Source organism: Neolamprologus multifasciatus, chromosome 3 (genome assembly GCF_963576455.1).
Source record: "Neolamprologus multifasciatus chromosome 3, fNeoMul1.2, whole genome shotgun sequence".
NCBI classification, from domain to species: domain Eukaryota; kingdom Metazoa; phylum Chordata; class Actinopteri; order Cichliformes; family Cichlidae; genus Neolamprologus; species Neolamprologus multifasciatus.
In genome coordinates this window covers 27654268-27676754 of record NC_140441.1, presented here as the reverse complement: position 1 = coordinate 27676754, position 22487 = coordinate 27654268, and the positions used below count along the sequence as shown (strand labels likewise).

At 39.4% G+C, this 22487-nt stretch overlaps 1 protein-coding gene across 1 annotated transcript; it reads left to right on the top strand.

The window, feature by feature from the left end:
• Window positions 1-401: 401 nt before the first annotated feature.
• LOC146522402 (uncharacterized) lies at window positions 402-20042 on the top strand. The gene is made up of 12 exons (XM_085154046.1): window positions 402-873; window positions 3164-3184; window positions 3773-4090; window positions 4214-4525; window positions 4649-4960; window positions 5108-5413; window positions 10336-10650; window positions 10774-11085; window positions 11745-11877; window positions 12514-12764; window positions 12882-12997; window positions 13690-20042. The coding sequence occupies exons 1-12, from the start codon at window positions 816-818 to the stop codon at window positions 15979-15981; spliced, it is 4746 nt and encodes a 1581-aa protein (XP_085010172.1). The 5' UTR covers window positions 402-815; the 3' UTR covers window positions 15982-20042.
• Window positions 20043-22487: the final 2445 nt, after the last annotated feature.

The window sequence follows — 22487 nt, the reverse complement described above, 5'->3', positions numbered from 1 at the left end:
ACCATTTGACCTTAGAACTGAAGAAGCTTCTCAGATGAGAGGTGAAACGTCTTCAAGCAACTTAAAGAAATCCAGACACTTTTCTTTCCGATGTCCTTAGATTACAATGACTTGGATGACTGAGAACCTTCACAGATAATTTAAATTTGTTGCAATTTCTGCTCCCCTCATTGTCAGAACTCTCTTAAAAAATAATGTCAATGATGTTTTTTATAAAAGATTAATAAAGGATATATAATAAAAGTCACTTTGCCAAAAAACTGATTGAATCTTCAACCTGAAGGTTGTTTGTAGCTCAGGAAACAAAGTGTGACAGCTACAGCCTTAAGAAAACAGAAGTTCTGCCTGGAGGCGGGCCCATGCAGCGGGAACAGCCAGCCCACAAATACACCAGTAGATCAGAAGCAAGAGGCTAAATTTAGATGTAGGGGGAAACTCACGGAAGTCCTGGAAACTTAACTATTCATTGACTTTAAAGTTACCAATGAATAAGAAGCAGACCTGAATGATAACAACAAAAACCACTACCATAGCGAACCAGAACAAAGATAGTACTAAAAAGTTAATTAAATGTTATTCTTAAGACTTCTTAATCTCAATCATAGCTTACCAGGTTACCTTCCAACTGTGTCTAAGTTGTCTAGACATGGAAATGCATTCCTTCACTGCATTCAGATAAAGTATGACGTCTGGTTCTTCGGGTTTTATCTTTTACTGTAGTGTAGGCGTTGATTGCGGTAAAACGTGATCACAGAAGCTGAGCATATTCTTTTGTCTTTTAAAGTCTAAGACAATGATTGTAGTTGTAGTTAGCAATGGCGCTCCAACAGCTTGTGTGCTGGTTCAGTGTGATGATCGTACTCTTTTTCAAAGGTGAGAAAAAAAGATTGTTTCTTCTCATTACATATTCTCATTTGTTTTTCTGGAGCAGATGTAAAAGAATAATTATAGGCACAAATGTAAACTACACTGTATAGTAAACTATATTATATAGTATAATATTTTTTCCGATACTGTATTATTGTCATAAATATCCAATGTTATAACATTAACAAACCAAATTAATTAAACTCAATCACTAATTAAAATCTGCATTTCACAAGCCTGAAGACTTCTGTAAATATCATTGTGTTTGACTCTGTCAGTCTTTCTTTCCTTAAAAGTTTATTTATACAAGGTTAAAATTTCAGTTTAAAACGGACTAGCTGTGTAGGTTATATTTTGCAGTGTTCATGTTTACAATGATCACTTTCAGTAATACTTGAGCAAATACACTGAAAAAAAATAACCTGCTAGATTAACATTACATGCAATTTGTATATCGTCAACCTTAGTGTTTTATGTTATTACTGCTCACAATTGTTTCGTAACATGAACATGATTTTTTATGTTGTTATTATGCCTTTCACTCCTGTCAAATATTTATAGAAACCATCTGTTTATTGGAAATTAAATGGTTATGTAAAATTGAAAGTTTTTTTTTAATGTTAATTGTATTTGACTACCATTTGATAGATTGACAAGATTATTTTATGCTAAGTATATTTTAATTTCTAACTAATTACTGTATATACATATATAAACACATACACACAAACAATTTAGTGTTCAATAAATAAAACTAAGTTAAGGTTGATCTCACTGTATGTACTATACATTTTCTTTTCAATCAGAGCAATAAGCTAAAATAATAGCTTTATTCAAAAATAAAGCTATTTTTGAACAATGAACTGTATTTTTAAAACTACTATTGTAGTTTATGAGTCATCTGTTTAAAGTGCGTCTCTTGAAAAACATTCCATAACGTTCCTCAGAAAGACATCACAGCTATGTAAAAAACAAATATGTTTTTAAATGTAAGAGTCATAAGGAACTATAGCAACAGGAACATATTTATTTAACAAAGAAGAGCCTTAAAATAACATTTTAATCCACAAGCTCAAAACCAAGTTACCTAAACTGGTTAGTATTGGCTTGCATCTATCGCTAAAACATCACAATAACTCATACTAGACTATGCAATCTGTTTGTAGAAGTGCACCCTGCAATTGAAAATGGCCTCTTGGTAACCTGACCAGAAAAAAACCCAAACTATGTGTCACCAAGAAAAATAAACTGATGCTCTTTATGTAGTGTATTAGGGCTGTCAGCGTTATTAATCAGCATTAATACCCTAATACACTACAAAAACTTGTACTAGGGAAAACATCACAGAACAACCAAAATTACCATGACCATGTCCAATGAGCTTTCAAATTGTCTGCCATCTATATATCTGTTTCAATGACTGAGACCAAGCTTGTGACCACCTGAGATCAGTTGACACCTTCAAAATTACTGTGGTGAATCAAGATGTCAAATAATGCAGTGATCATTTTGCAATTGCCCCAAAGTAGAGGGTGTGGTACACTCAGCTTCAAGGTGATGAGAAAAAAAAGTGAGAATGGACTCAATGTTCAGCATCTCCATTGTCGAAGTCGCAGCACTGAGCTGCAACCACAAGGTGGTTGGTGCCTGTTGTGGTGGTTATACCCGAACCAAATGGTGGACACCAGAGGTGAAGGGAGTCACTAGACTGAAGAAGGAATCCTATGGGGCTTGATTAGCTTGTGGGACTACAGAAGATAGGTACCGGCAGGCCACGCAGAACACAACTGGGGCAGTGGCTGAAGCGAAAACAAGGATGTGATAGTTGTGGCATATGTGTTAGAACAGTGAACCTGGAGGTGGTAATACAAGTTCTTTTGAAATTACCTTTTTAAAATAAAGAGAGCTTTTTCTCTTTATAAATACTGCTTTGTAACATCAAAAGTTATTACAGTGGCTTGCAAAAGTATTCGCCCCCCTTGAACTTTTCCACATTTTGTCACATTACAGCCACAAACATGAATCAATTTGATTGGAATTCCAAGTGAAAGACCAACACAAAATGGTGTACACTTGAGAAGTGGAACGAAAATCATACATGATTCCAAACATTTTTTACAAATAAATAACTGAAAAGTGGGGTGTGTATGTTAATGTATTAACCCCTTTTAAATAGATACTTGGGGTACACATAACAATACAACTTTAAGAGGTCCTGCCCAAATAACTATGTGTGATATGAAGATATGTCTATATCTGAACTAAACTTTTTTTGTCTTTCATTTATGCTTTTCAGGTTGTGCTTCAAAGCTGCCCGGTGAGCAAACAAAAGCTCTATCTTCGTTAACTTTCATGTTTTTTTTGGAACACGTTTCCGGATGTCAGCTCTACAGCAACAAGAGAAAAATACTAAATACCATCATCGGTTGCATTCTATAATAGAGCTAGTGACTTAGTATGCAATAACTCCTAAATTTACAATGCATGTGTTATGTAATTTTCCTGAGATTAGCGTGCAATTTTAACACTAAGCACTAAGATGCAATGAGTTTTAACAAAAAAAGAGTATATGTTTTTGAGCAGAAATTTTCTGTAGTGTTATAGCCTACTGTAAATAATTTTAAGTTGTGAGTAATTTTCAAGCATTATTTTTTACTTTTTTTTCTTCTCTAACCCAGCTCTCCCATCAGCAGTACAATATTTTTCATAAAATAATGCAACGATGTATACGCTTATCAAACTGATAATGTGTAATAACATTTCTTTGAGAAAGCTTTCTTCGTTCTTTTTATGTTTTGTGTCTTATGGTTCTTACTCCTGTGTGGGCAACTATGATTCAGTATGAAAAGCATGGTATGTTGTATCCACCACATTTCTTTTATGTTCTTTGTTCTTGTTTTTTTAGATGGAGCCAAAATCATTTTAACTGGATCTGGATCGACTCGATGCTCTGGAAGAGTAGAAATTTATCACAATAATAACTGGATGTCAGTTTCTGATTATAACTGGGACTTAAATGATGCAGAGGTGGTTTGCAGACAATTAAACTGTGGGACGGCACTAGAAGCTCTTCGATCAGCTCACTTTCGTGCAGAAACTGAACAGATTTGGCTTGATAATGTCAACTGTTCAGGAAACGAAAGTTCTCTAAATGAGTGTCAACACAGTGAATTTGGAAGACACAAATGTGGATATGACCGGAATGCTGGTGTGATCTGTTCAGGTGAGCAAACATTTAGATAATGAAGACATTATAAGTCATTCTGTTCTTGTGTGCCACAAATGAAATCTCCCCTATAAAATGTAATGAACATATAAAATAATGGTTATGCCCTTTGTCTGATAGATCTTATCAGGTTAGCTGGGTCTGGATCAACTCGATGCTCTGGCAGAGTAGAAATTTATCACAATAACATCTGGGGAAGAGTCTCTAATGGTGGCTGGGACTTACATGATGCAGAGGTGGTTTGCAGACAATTAAACTGTGGGACGGCACTAGCGGTTCCTCATTCAGCTCACTTTGGTGCAGGAACTGGACAGATTTGGCTTGATAATGTGGCCTGTTCAGGTACTGAAAGTTCTCTAACTGAATGTAAACACAGTGGATTTGGATCACACAGCTATGGACAAGGTCAGGATGCTGGTGTCATCTGTTCAGGTAATAAAACTGTTAGATATTGAAAACATCATAAGTCATTCTGTTCTTGTGTGTCATATATAAAATCATTCCTATATAATGTAAAGAACATATCAAAATATTTTTATGCCTTATGTTTAATAGATCTGATCAGATTGGCTGGCTCTGGATCGACTCGATGCTCTGGCAGAGTAGAAATTTATCATAAAAATATCTGGGGAACAGTCTCTGATTATAACTGGGACCTAAATGATGCTGATGTGGTTTGCAGACAGATAAACTGTGGATCGGCAGTAGATGCTCTTCAACTTGCATACTTTGGTGAAGGAACTGGACAGATTTGGCTCAGTGATGTGACCTGTTCGGGAAATGAAAGTTCTTTAACTGAATGTGAACACTCTGGATGGGGAAACTACTACTCTGGACATTACTACGATGTTGGTGTAATCTGTTCAGGTGACAAAATGAGAACACTTTTAGATATGTAACAATTTGCTTCATAGTCTGCTCAGTGTCATACATTTAAAAACAAAACAAAAAACAAGGCACGTGTAAGGCACATATATCAAAATGATGGTTTCTTTTGTGACTTATGCTCAAAAGGTCCAATCAGATTAGCTGGATCAACTCGATGCTCTGGCAGAGTAGAAAGTTTTCACAATAAAATCTGGGGAACAGTCTGTGATAATGGCTGGGACTTAAATGATGCTGAAGTTGTCTGCAGAGAGCTAAACTGTGGGACGGCATTAGAGGCTCCTCGATCAGCTCACTTTGGTGCAGGAACTGGACAGATTTGGCTTGATAATGTGGGCTGTTCAGGAAAAGAAGGTTCTCTAACTGAGTGTCAACACAGTGGATTTGGAGCAAATACCTGTAAACACAGTCAGGATGCTGGTGTCATTTGTTCAGGTGAGATACATTTGGATTATCTACTCAATGTCAAGTAATGCCATGTAAATGTAACTTTTCTGTTTTAGAGCTTTTTCATCCATTCATTGGTGTGTTTTAGATTACATTCATTGTGAGGAGTCAAATTAAGCTGTACAGTAACCATACTCTGTAGGATTTCGGTAACGAAGTGTTCCATCATTCTCTGTAAATGCAGTTGCGATTCAGAGAGACATAGATTAATTTAGGGGCTTAAAAAAATGAAAGAAACAATTTTAACCATTTTTTTTTAATTTTCAAATGCACATTGGAGAGAGAGAGACAATGCAGTTCTCTATCGCATTTCAAATCCCTCCACTACATTATATATTCCATATGTACAGGGAATGTGTTGTGTACTTTGTGTGGTACCGTGTGGTGACAGTGTGTACCTGTTTAATATTGTGGGGAGAGCACCCTCCCAGAATTTCTGTTACCCCTGATAAAAATGTTTTTTTGGGGGTTTTTTTTAAACAGAAAAACTGCAGTGAGTTTAATGCTGGCTGCAGTCTTGTGGGTTTATGCTGCCAGTGGTTCTTTGCTGTGGCTCCCTGCTAAGTTTCTGCTAACCCTTGCATTGCCATTTTCACTCATTGGCTTCCCAGTTGTACACAAAGCATCCTGTTCAAACAATTCCAGGAGCTCACTATTGCAGACTGTGATCCCTCTGGCGTATTGTCCACTAGTTGCAGGTTTACGCGCTCAGTTGGACCTCGCTGTGATCTGACACTAACAGGCCAGCGAGCAAGAGTTCTCCAGCTGCTATGGCTGTCTGGCCTGTTCTCGTGGTTGCGAGTTCACACTCAGCTCCTTCTCTAAGCTTGCTCACCTCAAAGCTGGAGAGATAGTCTCTCACTCAGAGAACCAAGATTACAAAGTAACCATACATTTGCTTTCACATCGAGGCTCTCTCTTCACTCAGTTATGTACAGTATAACACTTTTAGACACTCCTAGAGTCTATGGCACGATGCCCTAGACAACAGATCTGGGTTCTGCCCAATGTGAAGGCCAAGCCTGAGAAGGAGATGGAAACGATAGATAAGAGATAAACTTTTATTAGTCCCACACATGGGAAATTTGTTGTGTTACACCAGAAAATGGACAGTGCAAAGTTACAGCAGTAAAAATGAGGAAAAACCATAAACTATAATAAGATAAAAAGAATAACTTACTATATAAATCTCATGGTCCTAGGTTGGTGACCCAGTTTTTTGAGTATTGTACTTTTATTTCCTCATGTTTTGACTAAAAGTGTTTTGCTTTCTGTTTTGTATTTCTAGCTCTAGTCCTTTATTCTTTGTTCCCAGGTTTTGTTTCCGTGTTCCCTTTGCTCAGTGTCAAGTCCATGCCTCTGTGCCTGTTGTGTGTTTCCTGTTTTACTTTGGAAGTCTGTGTCTTATGTCAGTGTTTCTGGTTTTACTTCCCTTGTCTCATTAAGTCTGATTTCTCCCAGCTGTGTTTCCCTCCTGTCTCCCATTCCCTGATTACTATAGTGTTTATTTAAGCCCTGTGTTTTCCTTGCACTGTTTCATGTCATTCCCTCACCGTGCTGTGTTTTGCCTCCGTGTTTCTAGTAATATTCTAGCTTGCTGTTTCTTGGTTTGTTTTCTAGTTTCTCAGTTTTTTAGTTGGAGATTTATGTTTTTAGTTTAGTTCCCTGGTATTTCATGTTTGTATGTTCTCCAGCAATAAAGCTGCCTCCTTTAGTTAAACACTCAATTTCTGAGTCCTACATTTGGGCCCTACCTCCTGCCTGTTACACAGCACTCACCATGACAATACAATAGAATAAAATACTATATACAACAGAATAATATGATGTCAGAAAAATTACACTCAGTGGTATTGCACGTGTGTGTGTATGTCTGTCTGTGCATATGTGGTAATCTGTAAAGTCTCTTGTTGTGGAGTCCGACAGCAGTAGGAAGGAAAGACCTGCGGAGTCTCTCTGTCCCACACCGTGGGTGCAACAGCCTGACCCTGAAGGAGCTACTCAGTGCTGTCAAAGTCTCCTGCATGGGGTGGGAGATGTTATCCAACAGGGATGGCAGCTTAGCCACCATTCTCCTCTCACTCGCCACCTCCACTGGGTCCAGAGGGCATCCTAGAACTGAGCTGGCCCTCCGGATCAGCCTGTTCAGTCTCTTTCTGTCTCCAGCTGAGATGGTGCCGCCCCAGCAGATCACACGATAAAACATGGCCAAGGCCAACACAGAGTCATAGAAGGTCTTCAGGAGTGAGCCCTTCACTCCAAAAGACCTGAGTCTCTGCAGCAGGTACAGCCTGCTCTGCCCTTTCCTGTAGAGAGCATCTGAATCATGAGTCCAGTCCAGTTATTGTTACAGATGAACCCAAGGTACCTGTAGCTGACCACAGCCTCAATGTCCATACCTTTGTGTTTAGTATAGTGGAGGATGTTTGTGCCTGCAGAAGTCTACCACCAGCTCCTTGGTTTTTTTCAGTGTTGATCTGGAGGTAGTTCTGCTGGCACCAGTCCACAAAGCCTTGGGTCAGTTCTCTGTAATCCTTGTATTGCCCATCAGTGATGAGGCTGACTATTGCAAAGTCATCAGAGAACTTCTGCAGGAAGCACTGAGTGAAGTTGTGAGAGAAGTCTACAGTGTAGATGGTAAAGAGGAACAGAGCCAGAACCGTTTCCCGTGGGGCCCCCGTACTGCTGATGACCCAGTCCTGAGTTCTCACATACTGTGGTCGGTCGGTGAGGTAGTCTAGTATGCGAGGTGATGGTCCACTCCTGTGTTCTCCAGATTCTCCTTCATGAATGTGGGAAGAATGGTGTTGAAGGCACTGGAGAAATCAGAGAACAGGATTTTCACAGTGCTCCCAGCGGTCTCCAGGTGAGAAAGGGAATGATGTAGGAGATGAATGATGGCATCATCTACTCCAATTCCAGGCTGATGGGCAAACTGAAGCGGGTCCAGCGATGAGCTCATTAGGGTATTGGCTTTAATCCTGCTCAGTTCTCTTGTAACCTGGATGGTTGAGAGAGACAAGCTGGAGCCGTGTGCTGGATGTGTATTGGCTACTGTGGCGGCGCCCCCCCCCCCCCCCCCCCCAGGCAGAGTTATATTATTTGTGGCGCAAGATGGTTCTAAGGCCTCTCCAGAATTTGCTAACATCGTTCTACTGAAGCTGGTTCTCCATCTTCTGCCTGTAGCTGTCCTTCCCATTCCTGATCAGTCCTTTTAGCTCTCTCTATTCCTTTTTCCATTGCTCTTTGTCTTCAAAAGTGAAGGCCCTCCTCTTCTGCTTGAGAACGGCTTTTATTTCTCTGGTGATCCAAGGTTTGTGTTTGGAAAAGCATTGCACAGTGGGTACGGTGTTATCCATGCATAAGTTAATGTAATCCATAATGCAGGTCACAAGGCTGTCAATGTCCTCCCAGTGGTCGTCACAGAGCATCTCCCAAACAGTGGACTCAAAACAGTTCTTAACCCTCTGGGGTCGAGGGACGCACCGGCGCCTAAAAATCACATGACCAATTTCAGACAACACAGCTACAAGATGTAGCGACTCTGAGTCTCCATTTCAACTTGGGTCGAAAGTGCGGACTTCAGACTATATACCAGTTTTTGAATTGTGTCGATGGGCCACATAAAACCAGAGTTATGATAAAAAATACACGCAATGGTTTTTTCTGAACAAAACAGTGGTGTTTACAGCGGGAAGAACTGTAAAAACTGCGTTTTCTACAGACGGCGCTAACAAACACTCTCCGCTTGCAATTGAAAAAAGAAAAAGAAAAAACACCACTTCCCTATTGGTGTTAAAGTTTACCATGTCAGCCAATCCAAAAAATGATATAGTAACATGTGGCACTTGGTTGTTTAGGGAGAAGGGGAAGTTTTAGGAAGGACACAGAAATGAATAGAGCTTCTGTAACAGGCTGCCACACAAGAGGTGCGCTGGAGTTTAAAAACAAACAAACAAGCAAACAAACAAACAAACAAACAAGAAAATCCAGACAAATCGGAGTAAAGTGACATGGAAGAAATGGGATGATACTAGAGACAAGGATCTGCCCAACACCTCAGGGAAGTAGACACCAGCTGGTCTGTCTTCCTAATGGTCTGAAGTGCCCAATATACCCTGAAGATCCGGAACAGAGCAGAGAGCAGCCTGGCAGAGAGCTAACATGTGGTCTAACCCAGAGGAAAGACACCGAGCCCAGCAAATACATGGAGCTTGTTAATCCATCTGTTTTAACCGTCAGTGTTATCTCATTCAAAATAATATTGTAAACAGGGGTAACTGTGTGTTGGGTCTGTGTTTCCACAAGCCTCGCTAGTCTAGAGACTTATTCTCATTAACGACAAAAACAAGATGAACATCTTTTACTTGCTAGCAAGGGAGGCCCCAGCCGGTGTCTCAGAAAGCACTCTGAATCCTACCGCAAAATGACCCCAACGACGGCCTCCGCTTGCTGCCTTTTATTGGGAAAACAGTTCACATAATACACATCGCAGCAAAGCACCTCCCACATGGTTCTAAGACAACACACTATGTGTGTGTATGTGTAAACATCTGTATGCATGTGAGAATGTGTGTGTGTGCGTGTGTGTTTGAGTGAGTGTGTGAGAATGTGTGTCTCTATGTGTGCATGTGTCTCTGTATGCATGACTTCCTGCTCACCAAAAGAATCATAAAAGCAGGAAGCAACATCACAAGAAACAGATCTTCCAGATAGAATGTATCTGCAATAAAAGTTTCTCCAGCCAGTGGTCCGAGACAAAGGAATGTCTTGATCCTATAGATTGAACTCAGACCTTACAAATTTAAGAAGCACAATGACAACATTCAACAATTAGACTTTACACTGTGCTTGGACATTAAAAGTATTGTATGAACTATCCCAACCTTATCTTTGTGTTTTGTTTTCAGCTGTGCCAATGATCTTGACTGGATCTGGATCGAGTCGATGCTCTGGGAGAGTAGAAATTTATCACAATAACATACGGGGAACGGTTTGTGATAATGGCTGGGACTTACATGATGCAGAGGTGGTTTGCAGACAGTTAAACTGTGGGACAGCACTGGAAGCTCCTCATTCAGCTCACTTTGGTGCAGGAACTGGACAGATTTGGCTTGATAATGTGGGCTGTTCAGGTACTGAAACTTCTCTCACTAAGTGTCAACACAGTGGATTTGGATCACACAGATGTGGACATGGTCAGGATGCTGGTGTCATCTGTTCAGGTGAGAAAACTGTTAAATATTCAAGACATTATAGATCAGCCTATTCGTGTGTGTCAAATGAGAAATCTTTCCTTTATAATAAAATTAACATATCAAAATTTTGTTATGTCCTTTGCCTGATAGATCTGATCAGATTAGCTGGCTTTGGATCGACTCGATGCTCTGGCAGAGTAGAAGTTTATCACAATAACATCTGGGGAACAGTCTCTGATTTTAACTGGGACCTAAACAATGCTGATGTGGTTTGCAGACAGATAAACTGTGGGTCGGCACTAGAGGCTTCACGACTTGCTTACTTTGGTGAAGGAACTGGACAGATTTGGCTTGGTGATGTGACCTGTTCAGGAAATGAAAGTTCTCTAACTGAATGTCAACACTCTGGATGGGGAAACTACTACAGTGAACATCACTACGACGTTAGTGTCATTTGTTCAGGTGAGACAACTTTTAGATAGAGAACAATTTCCTCATGGTGTCTTTAGTGTCAGACATATATGTGGAAGGTCTGTCCTTCACATAGAGCCACATAGATCTCCGATGTTGTTTCTGGGATCAGCTGGAGCCACTTGCAAAGCTTGGGAGTCACTGCACCTACTGCTTGAAGTTATATGTATGTGTATATTTAATGTAAGTTACATATATTAAAAAAGTAGTTTGTCTTGTGACTTGTGCTTAAAAGGTCAAATCAGATTAGCTGGAGCAGAGTAGAAATTTATCACAATAACATCTGGGGAACAGCCTTTGATGACAGCTGGAACTTAAATGATGCTAATCTGGTTTGCAGATATTTAAACTGTGGGACAGCGCTAGAGGCTCCTCATTCAGCCCACGTTGCTGCAGGAACACACCCTCATTGCTTCTATCATTAGAAAGGAGCTGTGGTGATGTCAGTGTTTGTGTACAACATGACCAATGACTAGAGTGAAATGGGCCTATTACAGTTATCTATGATTTATCCCCTTTGGGTTTTCATCAGGAGGGACATTCAGCATAAAACTCAGCTAAACAAAACATGACGAGCTACCCACTGTGGCGACCCCTTGTGACATGGAAAAGTAGTTTTTACAGTTAGCTGTGATCTTTTGTTTTGCCAGCATGCGGCAGGGCTGTGGAAAGCACAGAAAGTTGGCCCTGGCAGGTCACTATAAGCCACAATGGAGAGTTTCGGTGTGGGGGGTCCTTAATCACCAACCAGTGGGTGCTGACAGCTGCTTCCTGCATATCACAGTAAGTCACTGTTGCCAATTTAAATTTCTGTGTGATGATGTTGCAAATGACCATTACTCCTCGGTTTACATCTAGCTTAACCTCTTAAGCTCCAACGCCCCCTGATACTGGGGCAAAAGGCAGGAGATCAGGTAGGCTTGGGGCTTAAGAGGTTAAGATTTACAGGTTATCATTCTACTTATTTTCTGAAGGTCAGGAGTTTTTAATATCTTAAAAAATTCACTCTACAGAAATATATTTCCAGAAACATTATTTTAGGGCAACAAGAATCGTTGGACCCTGAGTAACTGCTGTCCAAAATGTTTAGCATAAAGACATACAATGGGGAAAGGCTAGCCTAGCTGTTTGTTAATAATAATAATAATAATAATAATAATAATAATAATAATAGTAAATATCACAGATATCTTTAAATCATTATCCCTGCCAATAATTAACCCCAAACACAGAAACACACACACAAAGAGAAAAAAGAGCTTTGAAAGTAATGATTCCATTTTCGCAAAATAAATCACTAATGTGTCCATTTAAAGATCACATTAACAGTACCTGGTTTGAAATGTGATCTTGGCCAAATCAAGCTAATAGAAAAGAAAAAAACAACAAACCATTCTTTTTCACAATTTTTAAATTTAGTAACCTGACAGAGGTCCATCTCGGCTGCCACAACCAGTCAGATTTAAGCTCCAGCAAAATGTCTCAAACATTGGAAGACATCATCTGCCATCCCGAATTCAACAACAACACACATGAGAACGACATTTGTCTTCTGAAGCTGTCAGTTCCTGTGACTTTCACAGACTACATTCAGCCAGTCTGCTTAGCCTCAGCAAAAAGCACTTTCCACAGTGGGACAAGCAGCTGGATTACTGATTTATGTGAAAATGGTAAGTATATAAAATATTCTTTAATTTTCTAGGAATGTACAGGTTTTTTTTTTTTAAAGCTCTTCTATTTCTTTTTACAATTCGTTAACGATTCCTTCCTGAACATCCTGCGTGAAGTAAATGTACCAGTAGTGGGAAACAATGAGTGTCAGTGCTACTATGAAGGTGACAAAGTGATCATGGAGAATATGATCTGTGCTGGGCTCAGCGCTGGAGAGAAGGATTCATGTCAGGTGATCCCGAAGATTCATGTATAATGTCACTCCTTGATTAGTGCTGGGAGAATTATGTGTTACTTTCATATTGGATTATTGTTTTTTCTGTTATTTTATCAACCTTACTGATATTATAGACTGTTAGCTTTCACGACTCAACCAAGATGAATTATTACTCAATCGAGTTTCAGCACAGTTGGATACACAAAAAATATCTTTTCGAAACTTCTGGGAAAATTTTTATCAGCGACATCATAGTCGTAAATGCACTTTAGTGCCTTAGTGCAACAGGTCAACTACAAAAACAAGCTTTAAAATTAATTCTCAATGGGAACTAGTAAGGCGCTTCAGTGTCTGTTTAGCTTTTTCTGTCCTTGAAGAAGCCTCCTCTTAACATATAAGCGAATCAAAAATATATTTGTGATTGGTTTGATAGCTATCCAGTTGCAGCTTGTAGAAATCGTTCACACTTACTTAGAGACTCTCCTTTCATTTTGATGTGGGCTGACTGTTTCATTTTGTTACTGTCTTTGTGACTATTAAAGTTAATTACAGACTCATAAATAAAATAATAGCTTAGAATGAGGTAAGCAAACTGCATTTTAGGTTAGTGTTCATAATATTCATGCTTTAGCAGGATCAACAAAGAAACAGGTGTAACTAAAAGGTATTTCTCTGCCTTCAGAACTTTGATCTTTCTTTTCTCACAGGGTGACTTAGGGGGACAACTAATGACAAAGAGAGGATTTAAATGGCTCCAGAGTGGAGTTGTGACTTTTAATGATGACTGTGCAAGACCTACAGTCTTCACTCGTGTGTCACAGTACCAAAATTGGATCAAGGACACCGTCACTGGCACTCAACCAAACTTTGTTACCTTCACCTCATTGGGCCCTGACACTAACTTTTATTTCACCTGTCCAAGATCATCAACTCTTCCTGTCCCCACAGCTGTCACTACTGCTGTCCCCACCGCTGTCTCTACTGCCATCACCACCACTGTCCCTACTGCTGTTTCCTCCATTTTCCTTTCCACTGTTTCCACCACTGCTCCCACAATAGTCCCTACTCCTGTCCCCACCACTGTCCCAACTACTGCCCACACTACTGTCCATTCTAGTGTCCCCACTGCTGTCCCTTCTAGTATCCCCACAACTGACCCTACTGCTGCTTATTCTACTGCTGTCCCCAACACTGTCCCTTCTACCTTCCCCACCACTATCCCTACTCCTGCCCCCAGCACTGTCCCCAGCACTGTCCCTACTGCCGTTTCCCCCAGTGTCCCTTCCACTGTCTCCACCACAATTCCCACAATTGTCCCTACAGCTGTCCTTTCAACTGCACCTTGTACTGTCCCCACCGCTGCCCCTTCTAGTAACCCCACCACTGCTTTCCCTACTGTCCCCACTGCTGACCCCACCACTGTCTCTACTCCTAGCCCCACCATCTCCCCTACTCCTTTCCCAACTAGCCCCACCATCTCTACTACTCCTATCCCAATCACTGTCCCCACCACTGTCCCTCCTGCTGTCCCTTCTGCTCTCCCTTCTACTATCCCCACTGCTTCTTCTACTTCTGTCCCCATGACTGACCCTACTGCTGTTTCCCCTATTGTCTCCTCCACTGACCCCACCACTGTTCTCACCATTCTTCCTACTGCTTCCCCCGCCACTGTCCATCTGACTGTGTCCACCAATGTCCCCACCACTGCCCTTCCTACTATTCCGACCATTCTCCCTACTGCTTTCCCCACCACTGTCCCTTCTACTGTCCCCACCACTGTTGCTACTGCAGCCCCCAGCACTTCCCCCAACACTGTCCCTTCTGCTGGCACCACCACTGTCACTACTCCTAGCCCCACCATCTCCCCTACTCCTATCCCAGCCACTGTACCCACCAATGTCCCTCCTACTGTGTCTTCTACTATCCCCAGTGCTTCTTTTACTTCTGCCCCCACGACCGACTCTACTGCTGTTTCCCCTATTGTCTCCTCTACTGTCCCCACCACTGTTCCCACCATTCTCCCTACTGCTTTTCCCACCACTGTCCCCACCACTGTCCCTACTCCAGCCCCCAGCACAATCCCTTCTACGGGCCCCATGACATTCCCTACTGCTGTTTCCACAATTGTCCTTTCCACTGTCTCCACCACAGTTCCCACAATTGTTCCTACTGCTGTCCTTACAACTTCCCCTTCTACTGTCCCCACCACTGTCCCAACTACTGCCCCCACTGCTGTCCACACTGCTGTGCCCACCACTGTCCCTACTGCTTTCCCCGCCACTGTCCATCCGACTGTATCCACCACTGCCCGACCTACTGTCACTACTCCTAGCGACACCACCTCCCCTACTCCTATCCCAACCACTGTCCCCACCAATGTCCCTTCTACTATTCCTGCTGCTTCTTCTACTTTTCTACCCAGGACTGACCCTACTGCTGTTTCCCCTATTGTCCCTTCAACTGTCCCCACCACTGTTTCCACCACTGCACTTCCTACTGTTCCCACTACTGCCCTTACTGCTGTTTCCCCCATTGTCCCTTCCACGGTTTCCACAATTGTCCCTACCACTGTCCCTTCTAGTAACCCCACCACTGCTATTCCTAAAGTCCCCAGCATTGTCCCTTCTATTGTCCCCACCACTGTCCCTACTCCAGCCCCCAGCACTGTCCCCACGATTGTCCCTACCACTGTCCCTTCTAGTAACCCCACCACTGCTATTCCTACTGTCCCCACCGCTGTCCCCACTGCTGCTTCTTCTACTGCTTTCCCCACCACTGTCCATCCGACTGTGCCCACCACTGCCCTTCCTACTACACCCACCATTTTCCCTACAGCTGTCCCCACCACTGTCCCCACTGCTGTCCCCACCACTACCTCCACCACAGGTAACAGTAAAATTGATAGTGGTGAAAACCTGGTCCACTTCACTCACTTCACCTCTCTCTGTGTTCTTCTTGTGTTGCTCCATGTATTCGTTGGACTGGTTGAATATAACTAAACACATTTACTTAAGTCTTGTACCTGAATACACACTTTAAATACTTTTACTTCAATAGTAATTTAGTACTTTCCTTTTACGTCATTTTTTATATTTGAGGGGAATTGCATCTTTCTCTCCAATATATTTATAAGACAATGATTCAACATTTTGAAACTAAATGATCTAAATTTGAAAATGGAAAATATTTTGCTGTTTCGAGTTTCTCAAATTACAGTGATGGGTAAATGGGTTTGTTTTTATATGGCACTTTTCTCCTCATAGCACTCACAGCAACTTGCCACTATGCCATAGTTACCATACCAGCATGCTATACATTTTCTATGTAACTGCTTCCATCACATGCTCTTGCTCAAGGATATTTGGCATGCAAATTTGATCAGTGTAAGGTTTTAATTACACTGATTAATCTTTTAAGCTCTTAATTTAATAAATTAAAAATATATTATTTATTAGATCAAGTATTTCTTTCTTTTTGTTTAGTTTAGTTTTTCTTTTGTTGTTGTCTTGCAGCAGAAATTTTCATCCCGATCCACTCAAAGTCACAGAGATTTTACAAAGTGTTTTTCTTTTCCTGTGAACTGAATGAGGATGTTTTAAGAATTATAATGCCTAAGTTTATGCTGTACACAAGGTTTCTGGAAATACTCCTATAAAAATAAACCCACACATTGTTTCGATTACTAGAAATGACTTACATAGAGGCTTGTTCAACCTGTGACGCTGCTCATAAGGCAGGAAGAAAAAAGTCTGTCGAGTTATGACGAGTTATTTCCTCATTATTAAAGATGACATGACATGACTCATTTTTTTCTTGACATTTCCTTCACAATGAACATAGAAACAAAACAAAACAAACAGCAAAGACGTGGCAGAGTATTACAACGAAGGAAACCCAGCGTCTGGTGATGTCCATGATTTTAAGGCTTCAGGCTTTCATTGAAAATGAACATTTTATTTTAAATTATTGAATTTGTCCAATTACTTTTGAACCCCTAGAGTGAATGAATCATGTTAAAAAGTGCTTTAGTTCCTCACATTTTTATTCTTGATTTTAAATCCACTGAATCAAAGCTGAGAATCTGTCCTTCAATTGAATCTGAATTGTTTCATTTAAAAAATAACTGTTGTAATGTACAAACCAAAATTTGAAAATAAGTTCTCTCTGTGTCAGCATTTATGGACCTACATGTAAAAATGTGTGTCCATCTTCAGGGGTATTGTTGCATCAGCCACTGAAGACCAAGAGAAAAATCTGGAGGTTAGTTCACGACATATAATTGCTAAAAAAATGCTATTTGTTTTCAGTCAGATTAATATTATTTGTTTAGTATTGTAATTTATTTGATGATCTGGAACATGTAAGTGGAACAGATATGCAAAAAAAAAAAAGAAAAAAAAAAGAAACCAGGAAGACAGAAAACAGGTTACAAGGGTGTGTGCGTTTCTACTTACAAAGAAATGAACCGCCATTTAATAAGTATGGCGGTTTCATTTTAATAGATAAAGAAAAAAAAAGACTCATTATGCAAAAGTTACAAATCAGTTTGCATTTAATTGAGTAAAAAAAGTATTTGATCCTCTGCAACCCAGCCAGAATCAATCAATTAAAACACACATGTCTGGGCACCTTTTTCACAGAGAGAGGGAGAGTTGAGTTATGAAACAACAAATCTTTGTATGAGAAAACAGTCTAAATTCTGATCTAATCTAACAAAGGGGGTTCTAACAGCAGTTTTCCATTTTGGATCCGTCCAAAAACAATTACCAGAAGTCCCGTCGCTCCACAATAGTCAACTTAGGCAGGTTTTTACTTTTGATTCAATTAAATAATTAAAAAATAATGACACCAAAATTAAAATTGAATGGATGATTTTTAGAGCTGTTTTCATCACTTCAATATAGTCTATAGTCTCCTGGGTGTATAAATTGTATTTTACAAAATAGTTCTCCTGTGTCAGTGTTTGAAATTTGTTATGATGTCTGAAATGCTGTTTCATGCATAAAAAAGAACAATGTTTAAATACAAATAAATATAGTCAACTACAAAGATCTGTGTGTGTGTGTGTGTGTGTGCTATTTTTGTCAGCACTTACATTACTCAATTTCCAAAAACACACGGTAAAATGAGTGAAATTTTCACCTCTGCAGGTGATGTTTGAATCGCTGTCAGTGCCCGGTGAAGTGAAGGTCACAAAGCCTGGTAGTTTCCCAATGAAAATGTCACTGATCTATTTCTAGTACAGAAATCAATCTGGACACATGAGCGTGGATTTGAATCAATGGTACGTGTGAGTACAAGAAAACAATGATTGGAATACAATGTGCTTACGTTTGCTTAGATGATAGGGTCCAGCTGTAGATCAGAGGAATAGGAAAGGATTTTTCAATGTGTGTGTTTTAAATAAATTCTTCCAGTATCCATTGCAGGTGACCATATAACCATGTGAATTGTTTGGCATTTTTTAAGATAAAGTATTTCTTTCTTTTTGTTTAGTTTTTCTTTTGTTGTTGTCTTGCAGTAGAAATTTTCATCCAGATCCACTCAAAGTCACAGAGATTTTACAAAGTGTTTTTCTTTTCCTGTGAACTGAATGAGGATGTTTTAAGAATCATAATGCCTAAGTTTATGCTGTACAGAAGGTTTCCGGAAACACTCCTATATAAATAAACCCACACGTTGTTTTGATTACTAGAAATGACTTACAGACTTGTTCAACTTGTGACGCTGCTCATAAGGCAGGACGAAAAAAGGCTGGCTGTGTTATGAATGATCCTTTTCTTCATCATCTTTAAAGATTTAATTACACTGCTCATTTTCTCTTGACACTTCCTTGACAAAGACCCAAAACATACAACCAAAGCAACCAAGGACATTATTAAAGCAAAGAAGTGGAATATTCTTGAATGGCTAACACCTGATTTTAACCCAACTGTTTGGTTTTGCTTAATTCGCGTATAATCGCGTGCGCCTTATGGTCCAAATAATATGGTAAGGTAGCTTTCTTGTATAAATGTGCTCCAAATAAAGAACTTTGTGTTGACAAGATTGTTAATTAATCATTTACAAATCAATATTGTCTGTATGGACAGCATTTTTTAAAGTAAACATGTACAGCTGCGGTGTTAAGTGATGTGGTTGAAAAATTTGGGTGCAGCTAACTTTTGTGCTGGTGCAGCTAAGAAAAAAAGTTAGGCTCACCAGTGCAACTGTGGCAAAAAGTTAGGCTAGAGCCCTGCACTGAGGTAACTTATCAGACCTTTTTGCATTTTTTAGCTTTTTGAACTGAGAAGATGGGCTAAACACTGATGGAGCTTCCTTTCAGGTGAATGCATAAAGTTTGCAGATGACACAGCCATCATGGGGTGTATCTGGGATGATCAGGAAGAGGAGTACAGAAATCTGGTGAGGAACTTTGTCGCATGGAGTCACACAAACCACCTGCAACGCAACACCTCAAAGACTAAGGAACTGGTTGTGGACTTTGGGAGGTCCAGAGCAGGTCCACTGCCGGTTCAGATAGAGGGGGAGGAGGTGTGCTGGGGGAGCAGCACAGCAAAGAAGGACTCATCCAGGCTGGAAAAACTGATCAGGAAAGCTAGCTCTGTGGTCGGCATGAAGCTGGACACTCTGATGACAGTGGCAGAGAAAAGAACACTAAAAAAACTGCTGGACATTATGGACAATGCTGGGCATCCTCTGCACACGGCCATAAACAACCAGAAGAGTCTGTTCAGTGACAGGTTGCTTCTCCCAAAGACAAGAACCAACAGACTTAAAAACTCCTTTGTCCCACACGCCATCAGACTGTTTAACTCCTCTCTGGAGGGGAGAGGGAGGGGAAACAAGAGGACAAAGGAGGGGGGAACAACTAAGCTGTAGTGCCTCTTCACTTCACTGTGCAATTACCTTTTGTGCAATACTTTTTGTTAATAGTCAACGGTGCAATAGACTCCATACTTGAAATGTGCAATTCACTTGTATTTTTATTTTTTATTTTTATTCCTATTTATTCTATTTATCCCCTTTGTATATTTTATCTATATATATCTTTGTATTTATATATGTGTATATATATATATATATATATATATATATATATAATATTCTGTAACTCTGTAACTTCTGTCGGTACTGTGCTTTTTCGGAAACCGAATTTCCCAGAGGAACCCACCCGAGGGATTAATAAAGTTTTATCTTATCTTATCTTATCTTATAAAGTGGATATTAATGTTGTTGATTTGTCAATTAATCAATCAAATCTGATTAAATGTGGCAAACATCTTCAATGACAAATATTTCTTCATGGTAAATATGACAAAAAACTGTAAAAAACGTTCTAAAAATATCAAATGTAATAAAGGTTGAATGAAAGTCATAACTCGTCGTTTAATTAAGTGACGAGTTAATTAAGTGCCCCCAAATATCAGTTTATATTTAGCTGATTGACCTGCTGAACAAAGACATTTTATTGTGTTTTCACCCTACTGTCAGTTTTTGGAAGGAATTTGTTTTATAAAAAAAATATCAAAATGTATCAAATTAAATAGCAATGAACCAGCTCTATCAACCCATGAGAACCAGTATGCCACAATATTAAATATAAGTACAATTACAGAAAAAAAACCCAAATTGACTAAAAGTAATATATTATTTTCATGGTCTTCAACAAGAGATTGCAAATAAACAAATAGTTTTAGTTAGCTGCCATGAATCCTTCCCTCTCAATTTGAGCCCAGAATACAAAAAATCAAACTGAATTGAAATTCTAGAACTAGATCCAGACCTTAAACAAACAAAAGATCACTGTAATAACAAAGAACATCAAGCAATAATTAGTAAGACAAAATAACAACCTGACATTAAAACTGTGCTCTTTTGTGCATATGACATATAAAAATAGTAAAATAAAAATGTGATGACCTTAAATTACAAAAAAAATTAAAACAGAATTCTAGATAGTGACTATAAAAACGACTGACAAAGAACAGTCACAGGAATCACAGCTGGTTTATTTAATGTTTAATTTGGTGTGTGTGGGAAGATGTTCGCATGTGGAGTTTAAAAATAGCCTCATTTTGCAGTGGAAAAAAATTACTGCTACCTTTTGCGTCAATAGTTTGGGGGCAACAATTTTACGGCATGTTTTGCAAATGAGCACATTTTGTTCAACCTCCTCCTTGTGAAATCCTATTGACAGTGAGTGTTCTTCCCTTGCTTGTCTTAAACTCGCGCTATTATCATGGTTTTCCCTAACTGGTATTTTATAAACACATTCTCAACACTGTGTAGAAAATTTTCAAGTTGGAAAATGTCCAGTTGGAAAATTTTCTACTAGATTGAAGCTAACAAAATAACCATGCCACAAACCAGATATCATCAGGATGCTACAACACAGCGAACACCATCCCCACAGACCCTGCCAGAGAAGCAGAAGAACATCACATCAATACGGCCCTGAGTAAGTGTGATTATTCCAGCTGGATATTTTCAAAACTGGCAAGGCACCCAAAGAATGATGGTGATCCAGGAGAGAAGGAGGACTGCTGCCTAAGCAAAAACCCTTAGTAATGTCTTATCAGAATCAGAATTAGAAAAGTTTTTATTTTTAAAGGTTGAGCAGATATACAATATTAGGAAATCGCTGCTGTACTTAATGTAAAACACACTTTAAGACGAACACTTAAAAAAAAACAAAAAACAAAACTAAACATAGAATTTAAAAAGTGCTAAGCAGATTGATATATACATGAATGCAGGTGATGATCAGTGCAAAAACGCCAGCGCAGCTGAAACAGACGTCAGCGCAAACTATCGCATGTCCGCCATTACCTGCCCGAAACTGGAAGTGTCGCCATTTTTTGCAGAAATCTGTGGTGTTTTTAAAAGTCATGTTTGATTTTATGCTTTTATTTATAGTTTCTGTGATGCTTAGAACTCAAATTGCACTGCTGGAAATAGTTTATTTTGATGCACATGCTGTTGTTTTGCAAATTTGCATTATAATACTTTTTTCTTCGTTTTTCCTGCAATATATAAAAATTGGTGTATCTCAAAAATAAAGCTATGAAGACACTCAAATTTCCTGTTGTTGGAAACTATTTTGTGCAACTTTTTTCTATTTACAGTTTTGAGGAATAAACCTCTGAAATTAAATTAAACTAGAAATATATGTAAAAAACCGAAAATGATTTTCAATTTTTTTCTAGTTTATTTATTTATTTTTTGCAATTTATGTAGTTATTATACACTTAATGCATGCATATAATCAAAGTTTGGGCTATAATGGTTGTATTGATGTATAGCAACTTGAAATGCTCCCAAAAATGGCACTACAGCATGTAAAAATATAAAGATAATCTCTGGCGGACTTGGTTCTATGATAGGTCTTAAAGGGTTAAAGAATTTGAAAAAAGCATGTACAAACTGATATTAATCTTTAATAGGGCGTGTCAAAATTGAGAGCAAACAAAAAACTGCAGTATAACGCCCCCTGGCTATTACT